General features: G+C 39.0%; 1 protein-coding gene across 1 annotated transcript; it reads right to left on the bottom strand.

The window, feature by feature from the left end:
* Nucleotides 1-384: 384 nt before the first annotated feature.
* Nucleotides 385-1,687, bottom strand: LOC131224044 (uncharacterized). Its single transcript, XM_058219623.1, has one exon. The coding sequence runs from the start codon at nt 1,578-1,580 to the stop codon at nt 693-695; it is 888 nt and encodes a 295-aa protein (XP_058075606.1). The 5' UTR covers nt 1,581-1,687; the 3' UTR covers nt 385-692.
* Between the last annotated feature and the right edge of the window lie 18,213 nt (nt 1,688-19,900).

Below are 19,900 nucleotides of genomic sequence, written 5' to 3'. Positions count from 1 at the left end.
CTGCACATTTCTCCTGCAAAATGTAGTAATCAAATTACAAAGTTTGGCTCCTCTGCAAGTCATTGTACAATGGATTACTGTACAAGGGCTGTTGATGGGCCCACTGGAGCGTCCACGGCATCCAATCTATCTCGCACTATCAGAAAAATCTAACCTTTCAAATATTAAATCATCTTTGAGCTACCAAATTTGAAGATCATTGAATGATTGGTATATTGGCTTTTCCAGAAATTTTCTAATTATTGCAATATGCTTGTCTGCATCATGGTTGACTGCATTTAATGCAGCAGCATTGACATGTCAATGATGACGTGGACCAATCATATTATAACACATAAAATATCCATGCTTGTGCTTGTTACATGCAGAGAATTAAGATTCATTTTTAAGGCATCTGACTTTCATAGTGCCGTGACCTTGCTCGACTGGACAGGTTAGATGCCGTAGACACACTGGGTGGGCTCCACGCACAATGCCTGTACAGTAAAAGTATTTTACATGGACTTGTGGAGGACCATTCCTCATCAGATCACATAACATTAATAATTAAAATGCACCACAAATACAATAAGAAACAAATGTAAATTTGAACTAAAAATGGTAAATTGTATGTCACATACACCGACTGAGAATGTTAACATGGCCCACTCTACACAAACATTTCCTTCATCCAAATCCCATTTCCCATCAACTCAATCAAGTATTGATCCACCGATATCTACCTTCTGATTACCACTAACATCCGACCGTCCATCTCCCTCATGATTCGTGGACCCATCCAATCGTTCATCTCCATCGTAATTCCCTTCACCATCCGACCGTTCATTTCCCTCATTGTTCCAGATCCCCATCTCCCTCACAATCTCCCCCATCCGACCGTTCATCTCCCTTGTGATCGCCGGGATACAACTCGAGCTCCTCGTGATCCCCACCTTCTGTGGCCCACCCCTATCCCTGGGGCTATTTGATTTGGACCTCACACCTCTACCCTCCAAACTACTCTTCTTCAAAATCTCCCTCATGACCTCAGCTTGGTAGAGGACTGGGTAAGCCCTACCAATCTTATTAAACCTAACACAAACCTTCATATGTTCATTCAAAGCCTCTTCTTTTCCCACTCCCTTCTTCTCTATCTCTTCCTTCACTGCCTCCCCACACAGTCCACATATCCACTTCCCAAAATACCCCTCCCTCACATGCCGAATGTATTCCGGCGTGCACTCCTCGCACAAGCCACAGCACTCGCATTTCACGTCCTCCACCTCGGAGATAGCTGGGAGCTTCGCACCCATCTCTTCCCGGCTTAGTTCGAATGATAGATCAGAGATGGTTAGTTGGAGGCCTTCCATGGATAGCCTGGGAGGCTTTTGAGCATTGTTCCTGATGTAGGAACCGACAAACGTTTCTCCGTTAGGTGGCGGTGGCGCCATGGAAATTGAGCTGAATGGCCACTTGGGTGCACTCAAAAGATTGGAAAGAGAAAACCCAGATGAGGAAATTGAAGTATTTTTCAAGTTTGAAGAGCTTTGTCTGGAGATGTTGGAAGGAAATGAGTTTGAGATTGTTCCTGATACATGCATGGAAGGGTAGGTTGGTCTTTAGAGCCTTATTTATGGCATTCTTTCTTTCTTTTTTAGAACCCCTTTAGTGCAAACATGTGTTTGGACTGTGGAAAGTCTCGTGCTTACAATCAATTGTTAAAAATTTATAATTAAAAAAAAAAACAAAACAGAGAGAGCTCTTGAATGCACTAGATTTTTCATGAAGCGGTTGAGAACATTGTTCTAAAACTCGGTGGATCGACTCCGGTTCTGTTCAGGTATTTTAGTTACGTTAGCCGTTTTCAACAATTTTAAATGCATTAAATAATTAAATTATTAAATTGGGGAAATTAAAGAGTCAGTCAAGCCTTCGAGCTACATATCGAGTAGAGTTTTTTATTTTTTGTACTATAGCTGAGAATGGTTACTGATTTTTTCTTAGAATTACAGCTTCTCTTTATTATATGAGGCTTCTTCCTTTCCTGCATGCAGCCATGCACGTATGAAAGTTTTTGTCTAACTACTGCATTTTATCTAACCAGATATTTTTATCCATCAGGCGGGTCCCACCGTGTGGATGCCCATCCCTGTAAAATCAGGCTGGTCTACTGGGTTGGTGGGCCACAATCTATTTCCCAAATGGATGGCTAAGAAAAGCTGGCCAAGCTTTTCTAAACCATCTATTTGTTTTTACAACCATAGACCATGTAATGAGTTGTGACCCTTTATGGCGACAGTCAGATTAAAAAAAAATAATAATAAATAAAAATAAAAAAACAGGCAACAAGCAGTAAAAAAAATGATGGACTCTTGGATTAGATCTGCACCATTTAAAGAATGGTGGTGACTCTTTAAACGTACAAATCACTGACCTAACTGCTGATGAAGTATGACCGAAAATTTGCACTGACAGATGATATTGACCATCTGATTTTGCCTTCAAATTTGGACCACTCACTATTTTTACTTTTAGCCATCCATTTGATATTTGATTAATTGGATGGTTGGTATTGCTTGATCGGTGTGGAGATATTCTCCATCCACAATGTGGCCCACAGTTTGGATGGTCTGGACAGCCGTACATCCACATGGGAGGAGAATGTAACCGCCACCATTTTTTAAACGGTGTGAAACTAACACCGAACGGTTCCGTATTATAAAAATGCGGAAATCATAAAGCAAGTTAGCTTTATTCCTCAACCGTTCACACAAGTGGAGTCTTCACGTGCTGCTATTTACGCAACTGCGTTTGCTAATTCCTCACGCGTGAGGGACCATGCAAATCCATACGCGAGAACACGTGTCTCAATCTGACAAGTGTGTACAATCTGAACTTTCCGTCAGGTGATCAACCCCTTTTTAGGTCTTCCAACATAAAATCAGGCCATTTCACACCCCAGACAGACCACAGCATATCGATACTAATCAATGTCTATAGATGAATTTTGCAACCATCATCAATTTATATTGTACACTGTGGCCCACTGAAGAGTAAAGTAATCTGATTTTTAAGGCCCGAAGATCTAAGCATTATTTCCAACCTTATGAAATGCTCAGATCTCAGACACGTGTTTGATATTTGCATGTGTGCCCACGTATGGAGATGAACGGCTCTCGACACGCGTTGAATTAGCAAAACTGCGAATCCCATACATGCCCATCTTTGTCGTCGAGCATTATCCTTTTATATGTAGAGAAAGATAATAGAAAAGGAAAGGTGAGACATGTTTGTTCCTCCACCATACATCAGAGATATCAAAAGGGCACTAACATCACGAGCACATCAATCAAAAAGCCGAGCAACAAATCAAGAGAAAGAGAGAGAGAATCACCGCAATAAATTCAATGAGAGCTTAGCTGTAAGTACATCGCGATTTATTGCTATAGCATACGTTGAGACTTTAGCCTTGGGATTTGGATTCGTATTTCAGTGATCGATACCGTCCATATAATGGGACTCACGTTAGATTGGATATTATGCCCCTTTGATCATTTGAATTTTTTTTTTTCAGTTGAAAAATGAGGGCTTGCTTAATTTTGGTATAATTGAAGGATGAAATGTTTCAATCCAAGAGTGTTTTTTTTTTAAATTTTTCTTTGTATTTTATATATCATACCCGTCCGTCGTATGAACGGTTTGGATCATTGAACAGGACCTTGATCGAACCATTGAGGTGCCGACGTATCCTAAAGGAACACATGGGGAATGTATGGAATCTTATTTCCTACTTCCCCACAGGTGCCAATGCATGTGTGAGATCAAGGCGCTCACCGGGAGTGTCCCACCAGGGAATTTCCATGACCCAGGTTCGGAAATCGGGCGAACAATAAGTGCAGGTTGAATATGTACATCTGGCCCATTCATTTATAACCGTTGATTTTTTACATACCGATTACCGGATTGGGATGATTTTGATATGTAAATTGGGTCCACCAAGGATTCTCTCAGCTCACTCGGATTTTTCAGTACGGACAACTGGAATAAGTGGACCAGTAATCCAGACCTTTGTTCTGTTTTCTCTGACCGCGGTGGGACCCAGCCCCCAAAAACCTCTTAGTTTCGGAATTTCTATCCACGAATCATGGGACTTTTAATTACATGAATTTGTACTATTATTTGAATTCTCTTTTGGACGGTTAAGATGTCAAGATTAGAAAGCCCGAAGCTCAAAGGTTAGGAAGAGTGTTGGACCCATCGCGGCTTAGACCTGTCAATGGAAAGGCTTGGGCCAGTCGAAAAAAAAATTGTGAATAGACCTGGCCTAGCCCATCAGGCCCGTTGAACAGTAGCCAACCCAAGCCCAGCTTGTTGACACCCGATGCAATAGACCAATAGTATCGAGTACCTAACAATTGAGGATTGTGGAAGATCTGACTTCACTCTGTCAGTTGACCGAGCCAATCAAAAGGAAGCATGGTTTAAGACTCGGCGACTCAGAATAACTCGTTCGGTCCTGAGTTGAACTGCGACTCGGCTGCGTCAAGCTTAGTCAGCCCTGATTACAGTACCAACTCATGGTTTCCAATTAGATCCGAGTCAACCGAGTCAGCTTCCTAGTCGACTCAGGCAAGTAGTCAATCCATGAGAACAGGACGGGCAGGTTGTTGCTGTCCCGTGCTAAAAGGCCTTCAGCTAGGACTGGAATTGTCTACAAACACCTCTTAACCCACCACGTCAAACACGGCCATATTGTATATGTAAAATCCACTCTGTCCATGAGGTGAGATCTAGTATTTATACCATTCTTGGTTCTTGTAGAAGATAAGCTTAATTAAAAGTTTATATAGGCCACACCAATGGAATCATTGTACAATTCCTCCTAGAACTGAAAAGTTCACACACCATACATATATATATATATATATATATATATATATATATATATATATAATCTTCTCTTTATCCCATTGAGTTACACCTCAGAAACAGGTTTGATGAAAGATACGCTCCATGATGGCACCTCACACAAACCCCATTGCTCTACATGGTGTGGTGCATTTGAGTTATTTGGATTTAACTGAATTTTCACCTCAAGGCCTAACATTAAGGAAACAATGTGATGGATGGAGTCGATTTTATATGAAGAGTATGTGGGGTTAAAAATAGTGTGGACTATCTACTACAATTTGCAAAAGTTTATTGGAGCTTAGAATTATAGTAAGTTATAGAGAGTGAATAGGATCACTTAAAAATATTTGCTAATTAAAAATAATTAATACTTAGACTTTCAAGTTAAATAGGTCCAATTATATAGACTACAAATGATATAACTAATTAAACAACTAATTTATGATAAGAGATGTGAAATACATATTTAATGTGATACAATTTAAGCACTTAACATACGTTCCAATCACGCATTCATGTGAATTAAACGCATTCAATCACTAGTAAGAACATACATACACATCCACATAAGCAATTACAAACATAATTGCTTCAAGAATTAAACAAGCACAAGATAAGCGGATTCAAAAAGTGAAGACACATCTCAATTATAAAGAACATTAATGGGTCTCAATCCACTAGGGGCTGCAGGGAGCACACGATAACATACGTGGGACCCACTAGGGGCAGCCATCCTAAGCCGTGACATAAGCCATCTGCAAGAGGAAATTAAAACTATTCGACAGTGGGCTTTTCTTCACTTGCTTGAAGCCAAGAAATCCCAAACTCCTCACAGATCTTATGAGTAGTGCGGAAAATTTCATAAATTCTTCTTTGGGTTAGGACAGGATGAGCCTGTGCCCAACTTAGATTATTAATTGGACCTAAAAGTCAGGCTCAGGCCTAGTAAAAGCAATCCATCTTGATGACAAATTCCACAATAACAAGAAATAGAAATTTAGCCCATTTCCTAATCCGCCTCCACAGACGAGCTTTTATTCAAACTTAGCAACTCTCCATAGAAGATTTTGCAAGATGTAGTGGGCATGCGCCAAACCTGTTTATTAATCCAGATTCAAAACCTATATCCCACTCCAACCAGCAGGCCTCTATAGGCTGCTAGGTGGGCGTTGAGAAGACATAAGAAACTCGATGGGCCACCTGGCCAACGGTTAAAAGACTCAACGCTTATTGACTCATTGGTCTCAAGTCAAGTTGGGACTCAGCTGAGTTGGGGTGAATCGGGTCAAGTCAGTGGTGACTTGTCTGGTTAACTCATGGTGTCTAACTGAATCAGGTCGGACCAGTCCAAGTAAACTCATCCTAGTCTTGAAACCATGATCCCGCCCACTGCCACCCCTAAATTTCCACAAAAAAGAAAAAAAGAACCACCTATTCGTGTCTCATCTCACAAATTCTAAGCTCCTAAAGGGATGTGAGTGCATGACTACAAAAGAAATCATAATTTAAAGGAAGTAAGATGTCAAGATCTTTTCAAACAAAATGATTAGGGCAGGTTTGATAGGCACCTAAAAATGAGTTCATGACATTTTAGTTAATCATAATTATATATTAGTGATTATACTTTTCTTTTATAAGGATTAAAAATAAGCTCGACTTTTTAATAATTTATCATAAAATGAAATAGTCTCAGCTTTATCTCCCTCTCTTCCTTTTTCGTTTTTTCTCTCTTAGCAATGTCTAGTGAGCCAACAAAAAGCATTGCTTGATGAATTAGTTTAGAGTTTTTTACATAGAACCCTTATTCTTTTTCGTATAGTGCAAAACCCTCCTCCCCCATATGTTTTTGTAACTCACACATCTTGCCCGTTTAAGTAAGAGAGAGTGATGTAGGACAAAGTTAACAATCAAATAGACGGCTAGGATCAAAAGAAATTGAGCTAGAAATTTCAAACCATAGATTTAGCGCATTAGAGCTTACAATGGCCATTCAAGTTTGTGGTGCTTTTTTGGATCAATTGGAAGTTAATTCTGAAGTTCAACTGAAATCTTATAAATTAGTTTCTTTCATTATTTTTTTATAAGATGTCTACAAATATACTAGGTCATGAGAATGATTCTTAAGAAAACGAAAAGGTGTTTAGTCAATTAGGAAGAAGTTCTATCTTAAACCACGTCAAACCAAGATCTTTATTAAGCATCTGAACCTATTTTATATAATTTTATTGCCAAATACCTCAAAATTTCTATTATTACCGAACATTTTCTTTTGACACTTTAAAATTCCCAGGGCAGATGAAATCACCAAAATTTCTATTATTACCTAATATTGATGTGGGATTGTATGCTGATTGGTTGGGGTGGATTTTACATACACATCATGGTGGGCCCCTTATAAAATCAATCTTCACATAATCACGTATACTCCAAATAAAATTCATCTCTATACACAAACATCCGTCCAACAAATGCTTCTTATAACTGCCCTAGTAACATGGAATCCCGAACACGAACGGTTCAGATCATGATGACATGCCTTTACGGCCCTCCTAAAGTAGCATATGATTGTGGCCCAAACCCAGTTTTTATTGTATGTTTGGATGTACTTTCACAATCCCTATCGAATCTCTAACCAATAAAAAATGTTGCAATCCCTGACCGAGACATGATATAGAGGTTCTTGTCTCTATCTACGCATCACCTTCTTGATTTTTTGCTTGCCGTGTTTAAAACTTTCTACGTCTAGGAATGATGTAATCCTCCACTAGAGCTTTTCAAACGTTTTCAGTTCTAATTGCTTGCCGTGTTTAAAATTTTCTACTGGAGCTTTTCAAACGTTTTCAGTTATAACAAGTGGGCCATGGTTAAGTAATCCAAACCACTGGTCCACTGCATCCAACGCTACAGTGCATTGACCATGTCCCAAAAATCTCCCAGCGTAGGGGATCTCAGCCACTACTCTTCAGATTTTACCCATCGATCATGGATTGTGCTGTCTTCCTCTTGTTAACCATCTATCTACAGGTTAGGCTTGTTGTTTATGGCTGATTTTTGGGACATGGTTGGTCTTGATTATCGAACCATGGGTCCCACATGTTAGAACTCAAATGTAAAAACCTGAATACACTGCATGTGAAAAGCATGTGTCCGGCGATACAATAATTCAATCCACATATTGCATGGTGTAAATTTCCAAGTCATGATCATGTGACCACATTTTCAAGGTTAGAAAGCTACGTGACCACAACCATCCATGACCACCAAGTCAATATCTACCAAAAAGAACTAAATCATTCAATTCAAACAGGTTATTCAATGAATGAGTTCTTTGATACTCTAGCAGAATATGACTTTCCATACTCATGCACTCAGACATCATGTGTACGGCATGCATGTAACTTGAATTAAGCCGTCCAAGTCACTATACCAGGTAGATGGGCCATGACCCAAAAGTTACTCTGAACTCGTGACTCATTGGTGTACATCTAAAGTAGAATTTAATGAAATATAGACAATGTCCAAATTCTAACAAAACTAATGTCCGTTGATCAAAGTTATCAATGTCCAACCCATCTGGTTCTAGGATTATGACTAATCTATAGTAGACCACACTATTTGGAAGGTTTGATTAAGGTTATAAGAATGGAATGTGTACGATTTTTTAGTGCATGTGTGCGTATTTTATGTCTGAAGTCTGATTTTGTCTTTTAAGCCTTGTCATTGATATCGACCCATCCTTCAATTTCTCACCGGCCAAAGCCAATTTGTAAGCCCTAAAGGTGTAGTATTATTCGATGAAAGAGACTCAATCATAATGTGACAAATGCTGGGGAGATTAGAAAATCTCCCAATTTCTAAAAAAAATTACCATGTTATCTTTTAAATCTTAACTATATTTTTTTGTGATTTTACTGAGAAATAACTGTTGTTTTTATGCATAAATTACTTAAAATTTTCAATAACTAATCATATATATATTTGTGCGCGTGTGTGTGTATTTGGGGTATGGCAAGTGCAACATATATGGAGCAAGCAGAAAGGTGGAGGAAATGTTGAAGCTACACACAAGTGCATCCACACACAGAGGAACAGCTCATCCTCGTTGTTTCCCTCATGGTGGTTCACTTAAAGTCATCTATCAACCTAATTTTTAAGCTAACATCTTAATATGAGCTAACACAATAAACATAAATATTATATGTCATATATTCATAAAATCTTTGTGGCATAGTTGATCTAATAAGATGCGCTAGGGGTGAGTGCAGACTATGCACATTAAAACAAATTGAAAAATAATAATAATAAGTTCTAAGCAGAGGTGTAGTACAATCAGTATTGTTCCTTACCAACTAGCTACATTTTAATAACAGATTTATTTTCATATAACTATAGTTTTAAAAATGTCCAAAACTACTATCATTGTATCTTAGATGGATATATTTTAAATTTTAAATTTAGTTATTAATCTATAAAAGTGGTATTTTATTATAATGATTTTATTGCACACAGCTCTCTATATCGTGGAGACAGCCAGTGAAGTCTGTGAGCCTATGCCCAAGTCCATTACAAAAACATAAGCTCAAGCTCGTGGGCCTAAACAGCCGTTACAATGACACACATACATATACACACACACACAAAACGGATAATGAAAAATAGCTCAGGTGTTGCATCGGCTACCTACAACAGATGTTGGAGACGATTATGTCCTGGGCGCAGCTTCAGTAGATCCCTCATTGTGGGGTCCACCGTATTGTATGTGCCTTACATGTACGCTGTCCATCCGTTTTGGCTTCTCATAAACATCACATTTTAGGATATGAGTGCGTAGGTGCGTGTGGGGGTGTGAGTATGAAAAAAGGATATGATTCTAAAAATGAAGCAGATCCAAGTCTCCTTTTGAACACACCGCTGCAAATAGTGTTGATTTACCATTAAAAGCTTCTTGTACTCCACAAAAGTTTTGGATCAAGCTGATATTTATGTGGCCCCTTCGTCCAGGACTTTGTGACATTATCAACAGGTTGGATGGAAGATAAACATTCCAGCATCCTCATAAAATTTGTTAATGGTGGGTATTCAATAACCACTTTCTTGTGGTGTGGTCCACCTTAGATTTAATCTCCTTCGTTTTTTTAATATTCCCTAAAATGAGCTCTCAAAATGGATGAACGGCATGGATGTAAGGAACATACATTAAGGTGGGCCCAACAGTCAGGGATCCACCGGAGAGGTGCCCTTATGTCCTATGACAACCCATTTTTAAAAGCATTTTGTGTTGAAAACTTGTGTTCAGTAATATAAAAATTTTAAAATATGTGATGAGATCATTCAAGGTATTTCCCCAGTCGAGAAAGGGAGCTGATTGACTATGATCCCGGGGCTGTGTTGGGTCCACAGATATGTCGGTGACAAATCCACTCCGTCCATCTGTTTTGAAATACCACAATAGAATAGAATCATAAAAATTAGGCAGATACAAAACTCAGGTGAGCCACACCAAGAAAACAGTGGGAACAACAAAGCCCACCATTGAAACCTTCCTGGAGCTTACCATAATGTTTATATGCCATCCAAACCGTTCATACAATTATTAACACTCAGATAAACTTTAGGAACAAATATCATACTGATACAAAACTTCTGTCACCACCAGGCGTTCAATCCCCACTGTTTGGTGTGGTATGGCCCACATGAGTTTTAGATCTGCCTGATTTTTAGAATCATATCCCATCGTGGTCTTTCAAAACAGATGGACGGAATAGATTTTTCACGGACATCTCTGTGGTCCTCACACAGCTCCAGGCGAGGTTACAGGCAATCCGCTCCCATCCAGCAATACCAAAGCTCGGTCAATGAGAATATAATACACGACCGGGGGACTGTCTCCGTTCCTTCAGCGCAAAAACGTCTTATCTTTGCGCTGAAACTTGTTGAATATAAAATGCAAAAACCTCTTCTTTCCGTGCACCCACACGGAAATATTATAGTTAGCTTCCACGGAAACTTTCCCACGCGCTTGGATAGTTGGTGTCCACGTCACCTATTTAGACCATCATTAGGTCCAGTTAACTTTTCATTGGCTGCATTAAAAAAATAAATAAATCATACAGATTAGATGATCCAAGCCATCCAGTCAACGGCATGCAACAATGGATGAATAGGATCGTCGTAGAATGTAAGTCTGGTCACAGATGTTTAGGGATTCGATTGCCCAGTAGAGAAAGAAGAGTAGGCTGGACTTGATGTATTGATCAGATACAACATGTGAATGCCGCCAAGTCCAAATGTAACTACATGCATGAAAAGGTTTCATCCACAGCCCATTATCACTTTAGCCAGCATGTCCCAGTCCCGGAGACGGATTGGCTACTCCCGTGACACCAGCCCCATGGCTGGTGGTCGGTGCTACGTGGTACCCACCATGATGTATGTGTTTTATCCATTTTTACGGATCATTTTAGGAATTGATATAAAAAATTATAGGGATATAAATCTTAGGTGGACCACATCCCACGAAAACAATAGTGATTGGATATCCACCATTAAAATTCTCCTAAGGCCCATTGTACTGTTTATCTGACATCCAATCTGTTGATTAGGTCATACAGGCCTAGATGAATGGAAAAAAAAAAAAAAAAAAACAAAGATCATTTTGATCCAAAACTTTCATGGCCCCAAAAAGTTTTTAATGGTCGACGTTTATTCAACATTGTTTCCTGTAATGTGGTTCACTTGAGATTGGGATATACCTAATTTTTGGTCTCATACCATAAAATGATCTAAAAAATAGATGGAGAGAATGGATGAAACACATAAATCATGGTGGGGCCCACGGAGCACCAACCATCAGCCATTGGCTGATGGCGGGGGAGTATCCAGTCCGTTCCCGATTATTTGCTGTTGAGCTGTAATCCAAGGAAGCAGATCGCGTGGTGTGCCACACAACACTGACTTCAGTGGTGTGTTTACGTCACCAAGTTCTGTAGGTCCCACCTATATGTATGTGTTTTCCAATGTTATGGGCCCAAAAAAGAGGCATATGTAAAGCTCCAGTGCCTCCGTGTCATTTCTAGACACGCGGTTATATTGATGGAATCAGTGCCGTTCATTCAGTGGGCTCAATAATTTTTAGGCTATTATAAAAAATCCCAATGTTTGAACAATCCTGGCACGAGGGAACACTCATTCCCCAATGCACTCGTGGGACTCCGTTTGTTTTGCTCGTGATCCTACATAGAAATTGCTTACGTCAAGTAACTCAAGACCCAATGTTTATTGTGTCCATGGTCCCTATTTCAAAGGAAGCGATTGAGCCCTCTCCATGTGAAGCCCTCCATGATACATGGGTTTTGAAGAAAGAGCTATGTGAAGCTCTCCATGATATATGGGTTTTGAGGAAAGAGCTATGTGAAGCCCTCCTATTTTTCTTTTAGAACATTTTAAGATGTTTGCCAAAAAATGAGGCAAATTTGAGGATCAAATGAGCCATAACACTGGAAGCAGCAGCCATAATATCAACACCCACTATTAAAAACTTTCTTAAGATTCACTCTAATGTTTATCTTCTATCAAATTGCTCGTAAGGTAACGCAGATGTAGATGAAGCCAAAATAGAACCATCATATGCATAAAAGTTTATGCCACTGCTAAGAAGTTTTTAAAGTGTTTGTATTTATTATGTGGGCGTGTCAGAATTGATATAGTGGTATAATTTAAACCAATCAACTTTGGCCTCGAGCACTAAAATAGTCAGGTATATCAAACTTATTAATATATAATTAAATTTGAGGAGATTTGTTACCTACTCAACCCTTCACAGAATATCTGTAATAATCAAGTGAGAATTAAATAATAGAATTCTTCCTCTGAAGATAAGTTACACCTTGCATTTCACAAAAAATAATATTTTAATATATCAATGCAATCAAACTAAAGGAAAAGAGTTTTGTGAGTTATTGAGGAGAACAATCACAAGAATACTTTTTTTTAAAGAACTGTTTGTATTGAATAAGAATCAAGTCCAACGTATGAACATAAACTTGAATTACAAACTAAGAGCTATTAAATAATCACTATTTTTAATGTACACTAAGTTAAAAATAAATTGATAGACTTGTTTTGTTTATTCGATGTTATTATGTTGTTCTACTCCACTAATCTTTTTTTTGTTTATAAATTACTTCATAGTTATTTTTCAAACATATTTCTTTTTCATCGGATAATTATGACAATTGAGATGTCATCATCTAAAACTTTTTCTTGTTATGTTTTTCAGTTTTTACCGTTCATTTTCTCCCGGTCAAGTTCTATTTATCTCCATCGGGGCCTGCTTTACGTATCTTACGTCTCTCTTACAAAGCACATGTCACATCTCTATTGCTTTTTTTTTTAATTTTTTTTTTGAATTGGTCAAAAAATAGAATATAATATAATAACGATTGTTGAATCTTCATTGTGTGGTCCAATTAAAATTTCGGACCGGTCTACTTTTTGACACATGCAAGTGTAGAAGCATCACGGGAATGACTGCGTGCAGGGACGGCAGGAAGAGGATTTTCCGCCAAAGCCTTTCAGGTATGATGGGGTGGGGCCCACTGCAATGTACGTAAGAAATCCATTCTGTCCATCCATTTTGTGAGCTCATTTTAAGAAGTCAGACTAAAAATCAGGTGGATACAAGACTCAAGTGGGACACACGAGAGGTAAAATTGAGGAAAGAAATTCCCACCGTTGAAACCTTCTTAGGCTCCACCTTGATGTTAATATGCTATCCAAATCGTTTATAAGCTCATTTCCAATGGGATGAGGTGAAAACACCATAACGATGGACTGATAAATGAATGTTTCAACGGTGCTCACTGAATTCCCACTGTTTCCTCTCTCGTTGCCTACTTGTGTGTTTGATACACCTCATTGTTTGTTGCACATCCTAAAATGATATAATAAAACGGATGAACGGGGTGGATTTCTTAGTGGCCCCACACATCATCCTTGCTTAGGAACTTCCTTCGAAAGTCTTTTGCTAGAAATCCGCGCCCAGACGAAATCAGCTACCTATAGGGCTACCATTGATATTTCAATCAATCTCATCGTGGGATTGTAAGCAGCGGATTAGGTGTGTTACCGTGTGGGGCCAGTTTAATGATCTTTTATATATATCCACGCCGTCCATCCGTTTTTCTTTATAATTATAGATTGTAATCCCAAAACTTAAGTACGTACAAATCTCAGGTAGAGCATACCATTGGAAACAATGGTAAATAACAATTTATAGTTTTTTGTGGGTCACAAAAGCAAGTTGCTCTTTACGTTTGCCCTTCATCCAGGTCTGTTTGACCTTATCAACGGGTTGGATGAAAATGAAACATTACAGCCGGCACTTCAGTTGTCCCTATGAAGTTTTTAACGGTGAAAGTTCATTCAACACTGTTTCTTTTGGTTTGGTCCACCTGAGATTTTTGATATACTTGATTTTTGAAAGAAGCGTCCTAAAATAGCCTGGAAAAACGGATGGACGGTGTGGATATATAACATATCGTTAATGTGGGGAACACTGTAAGGGTAACACCCACTAGTAACTCCTAGACCGCTCCCGGATTGTAACTGGTTTCCACGATTTTGTTGATGTGCGGATTATGTGCGGCCCAGCCTCACCTAAGACGATGCGGCCCTTATTGTCGGGGGGCATCTTGATATATGTATCCTATGTCAACACCGTCTATCTATTCTAATTTTAAAGCACTAGCCTAGAAATGAAGTAAATACAAATCTCAAGTGAACCGTACCAAAGGAAACAGTTGTGAATAACCATTAAAAACTTCATTTGGGCCACAAAGGTTTGCATTTTTTCTCCTTTATTTACGTTTGTGTGACCTTATTAACTGGTTGTCGCAGAAAGATTACCACAGGTCCTAAGAAGTTTTTAATGGCTCAGGAGTTTCAACACCGGGTCAAAGGTTGAGTACACATAGGTGGTGAAATTCCACCACGGCGTGCGTGTGTGGGGTGTGAAAAAAAATAAATAATTCCCAACTATTTCCTATAGAATGGTCCACCTAAGATTTTCTCCTGTTTCATTTTTGGGTAACGCTGTAAAATGAGCTGGGAAAAAGCAAAAACGGCGTGGATAAAGAATAAATACATTAAGGAGGGCCCCACGGTAAGGCCGTATCATCTTGTTAAAGGCCGGGGCCGCACCCAATCCGTTCCCATTTTGTTGGTTTAAACCGAGTCAATATATGCCACGTGTGCAATGTACGAGTGCGTGTCTAACATGCTCTCCGGCGTGGGTAAGAAGAAAAGATGCTCGTATTCTTTTTTGATCTCCAATTTACGATCAGTATCAATTCTATCTGACATACTTGCATAATAATTCCTTTGTGGGGTCCATGTAACCCATCTGTGGTCAGTAAAGACGGTTAGATTGAATGAATTTACCAAGAATTACAAAATACTAAAAAAATGCAAAAATTGGATAATGAGAACCATGAGATGAAGGGCATGTAAAATGGACTACGATCATGAAAATGATTTGACCATCCATTCTGCATGCCCTTTCTTGAATCGATTTGATTATTTATTCAAGTTGACATTGGATATAATTTCAATCCATGTTTGATTCCTCTAATTAAACGGTCCACTATAACTATAGATTGGTTCACTTATTCCACACGTGTCAATGTGCACCATAACAAGTTACTAACTATAGGCACTGTATCATGGCTTAAATGGCATCTCGCATCGCAATCCGCGTAAATCATTTTATGTAGAAAATCCGTTGCTGCGGACGACAGTTGCGTGTAACACCTGTGACACGTATCCCGTGGGACCGACCAGATGTCCTATCCGTCCATGAGATCCGTCCGATCATTTTAGAATGTAAGGTCAAGAAAGAGGCAGATTTAAAACTCTCAGGTAGAAAACACCATCAGAAGCAGTGGATTTGAACGCCTACCGATGAAATCATATTGGGCCAAAAGGTTTTTATAGAGTGATACTTGACAATACCCTACATCCTGATGGGAATCACGTTATGAATGGGTTGGATGGCATATAAAAGTGATGGTGGGCCCCTAAGGTTTCCGTGGTCCGTGTTTCCATCTTCACTGTTCATGTGACGTGGCCGAGCTGAGTTTTGATTTTTTTTTTTCTCAATTTTGGTCTCACGTCCTAAAATAAGCTGGAGAAATTGATAGACGGAGTGGATTTTCAAACTGACATCGTGCTGGCCCCATACATCTTTGTGTCACACAGCCGTGTAAAAGGCGCCACGCAAAAGATCTGCCGGGTGCTCGTTAGGGAAAATGACACGTGTGAGAACCTCGGCCACAGACGACAGAGAAGTGAAAGGGACCGTAATCACCATGTTATATGTATATATGAAATTAGTTTTGGATGAAGCTGAATTTTCATTATACCCTTCATCTTTGTGAGTTGCATCTGATGAACGGTTTTGATGAAAGATAAAAAGAATGGTAACCCCACACAAATCTACAGATGACATCAGATCCCCACCGTTCTCTGTAGTGTGACCCACATGAGTGGCGCATCTGTATGAATCTGGCGTTAAGGCCTAGCATCGAGTAGCTTATCTGATAGACCGGGTGGTTTTTACATATTCAACTGGTTCCAAAGAGCTTGGGTGTTTCGCGGTAGACGATACCGGTCCAAGTGAGATGCTAGGAAGGTCCGTCGACTTTCAACACCGTCGATTATCCATTTGCTGGGTTTTTGTCATAGTTCAGTCGTGAGGCTTTCACCACACACGTAGCTTCTCGGTCATATCCGAACTCCCAGATATGGATTGGAACAGAAATATTTATATAGAAATTACGGACTTCTAAGGAAAAGACTAGTGAACGGTCCCAATTCGACGAAAAAGAATCCATTGTTCAGATATGAGGTTAAGATTGTCCGATCAATCTGATTTTGACCATGTATTAATTTATAGTGTTTCTCACTATTTGAACGGCTCGGATTTTAATATTGTGCATCATGTAGTGCAGAGAGAATCACCTGAATCCTGGCCCACTGCGCCATTTCAAAACATATAGTGAACGGCTCGGCTCCGGTCCGCTCGATCTGATGCCTGAAACTACAAAATTCACCAGCGCGAGTGCACTTTCAGGTTCTAGCTTCCTCCACGTGTAGTTACGATGCACGAGTAAAAGATCCAAACCATTAAAAAATTCTGCAGGCAGGGTATAGATTATCTGGGTGAAAAGTAGGTTGTTTGATCATCGGTTTAGCTACAAATGTACCAAAGGAAAGGACGGTTGTAAGACATTGAAACCCTGGCCCACATTCAAATTACTTTTGTTGACCAACTGATATGGGACCTGCTTGATTTTTTCCCAGCCGATCTACACGGTGGTCCCTCGTGATGATGTGTTTAGATGTCACATGCGTGGTATAATCAGCACGTGTGGGATTGAGTAAAGTAAAAGGCACTTGCTTCAGTTCATTTCGTATTTTTGAAGCGGAATCCCTAGCAATCTGCTTGCTTTTTTACCGTCCAATTCTGCTTTGGAGATTGAATATTTTTTTTTTTCTTCTTTTGAGGCGTTCTAATTACACACGTTGAGCACCGTTCATCCACATGCAGTCACACGTTCTAAGAAAAGCAGATCTGAAAGATCTGAGTTTTCCATCCAGCTCAAGTCACGTTTGATCTTACGCTGAAAAATCAGATGGTTTTACTCCACACGCGCGTGTCCCACAAACGGACGGTTAAAAAAATTGTCCGTATATCCGCTTGTTTCCGTATGCTATGGCCCACCTAAGATATGAAATGGCCTGATTTATAAATTAGGCAATCAAAACACTACAGCCAACCTGATCGAAAGCTCGGATCCCAGACACGTGTCATGATTTGTTGCGTGTGGCCGCATATGGATGTGCAGGTCTCCCATGGAACAAGCAAACCTCTTTTTCTTTACCAAGGAAATATGACATGCTTGGACAACATAATGTCGTTTCCTGCATGCCGAGCAATTCTACCGGTGGGGCCCACCATAGTTAGTATTGCATGTCCCCATCGTCAATAAATATATGATGGGAGCGTACGAGTGGGGCCCATCCCTACATGTGGCGAGTAAATTGCAGGGGTAGCCACTTAAGTATCGTCCGAAACCGGTACACATCGCCTGATACATACTGACATCGCCCATGAAAAATACCGGTGTAGCAGCCTTGCATGTGGGGCCCTCGTTCATTGATCTGGACAGTTCGCATGGCAGTTCCATCGTAAATGGCAGAGGTGCAGATGAACTTAACCTGCCCCATTCAATAATTGGGTCTAGAGTTTAAGTTGGGTGCACCTAATAGCTAGTTTTGGGTTTTTATCATGTGCCCGCCCTTGTGCTTTTAAGTGTACTTTTAGGTCTTTTAGTAAAACTAAATTGTAGCAATTGAAAACAAGTGTGTGTGTGTGTGTGTTTGTGTGTGTGTGTATATATATATGTGTGTGTGTGTGTGTGTGTGTGAGAGAGAGAAATGCTCACACACAACTAGTTGGACAGTTAATTAATTCAAGGACTAATCAATGCTATTTAATCCCAAGATAGAAAAGTTAATCTAAGAGGAAAAGTAGCCAACAGTAGTAGCCCTACTATAGAGTTAAAGTGAAATCCACCCCAACCATCAGCTGAGTCACCCTATATTAGAACAGTGGATTAAAAAATCAGCCTTATCTATAGTTCAAGTAGACCACATGATTGAAAACAGTGTACAAGAACTCACCTTCCATATTATTTTCATTGGTTTGGCCCACAAGAATCACGTGTGCCCCTGATTTTTAGACATTAGGCATAGATTTTTAGTGTGTCATCTTAATAGTTGGAGTGGATTTCACATGCTTGTCATGTTGAGCTTAATAAAATCAGGGGTGGACGTCTCTCCCAATGTTTCCATTGCTGTGGCTGAATTGAATCAAAGGTTAGCATGATTTTTTTGGCTCTAGGCTCATAATGGGATTACGCATCTAATGATTGGAGTGAATCTTACTTACACATCATGGTGGGCCTGTAAAAATAGGAGGGTGTGTTTTACGACACTTGTTCAAGTATTCGTCTTCATCAAAGGTCATATCTTCAGTCACATGATTGGTCGTCCAGCCTTTTCTTGCAACTTTCATTAGAGTCCAGATCCTCTGTTATCAAGTCAACAGAGAATTCCTGATACCCAAATTCTCATTGGTCCACGTCACCACTCACTAAAAAAATAAAAATAATAAAAAACAGCTTCGGACGCCAAACCATTAGGGTAACAGGAATTCTCTGTTGACCTGATAACAGAGGATCCCGACTCCTTTCATTAATGTCTTTTTGGACCTCAATTTATCTCTTATTTTCATAATATTACAACAAATATAATAACTATGATTAGTTATACATTGTATATGTATGGAAAGAATTCATATATATTATAACGTAACAAACACAAGAAATTTTAGAGTCCTCTAGATGATTTTCAATATATATTGCTTTATCCTAGTAGGATTTAAATAAGAGACACGTGGAAGATAATAAAATTAGAATATATGAAAGATGCAAAGATTATACATAATCTGAATTAGCTATACATGAATAGAATATATATATATATATATATATATATATATATATATATATATATATATATATATATATATATATATATATATATATTATATTAATTATCAAATTAAAGTTGAATAAATTAATGATGGTAATAAAAGTAGCTTATTTAAGCCAAGTTGTCAGCATTTCTATTCAGGCAATACATTATGAGGTCGACTTAAAAGAGGTTCAAACTAGATATGTCTTACAAATAAGACTATATATTCAAACCAACTAGTAGTTCCAATTTGATACAATTCTGGGTAGGGCTTGGGTCCTCCCAAAATCAACCCAATCCTACTGGACCTTAACCCTTTTTAAATGGTCTAATTTAAGCCATGTTAAAATAGTTCAAAGTAGACCTAAATCAAGGAAAAAGTAGTTGATTTAACCTAATGGGGCTTCTTTTT

This window comes from Magnolia sinica, chromosome 13 (assembly GCF_029962835.1).
Source record: "Magnolia sinica isolate HGM2019 chromosome 13, MsV1, whole genome shotgun sequence".
Classification (NCBI taxonomy): Eukaryota; Viridiplantae; Streptophyta; class Magnoliopsida; order Magnoliales; family Magnoliaceae; genus Magnolia; species Magnolia sinica.
The sequence above is the reverse complement of the archived record's forward strand: the minus strand, read 5'-3'. Positions and strand labels throughout refer to the sequence as shown.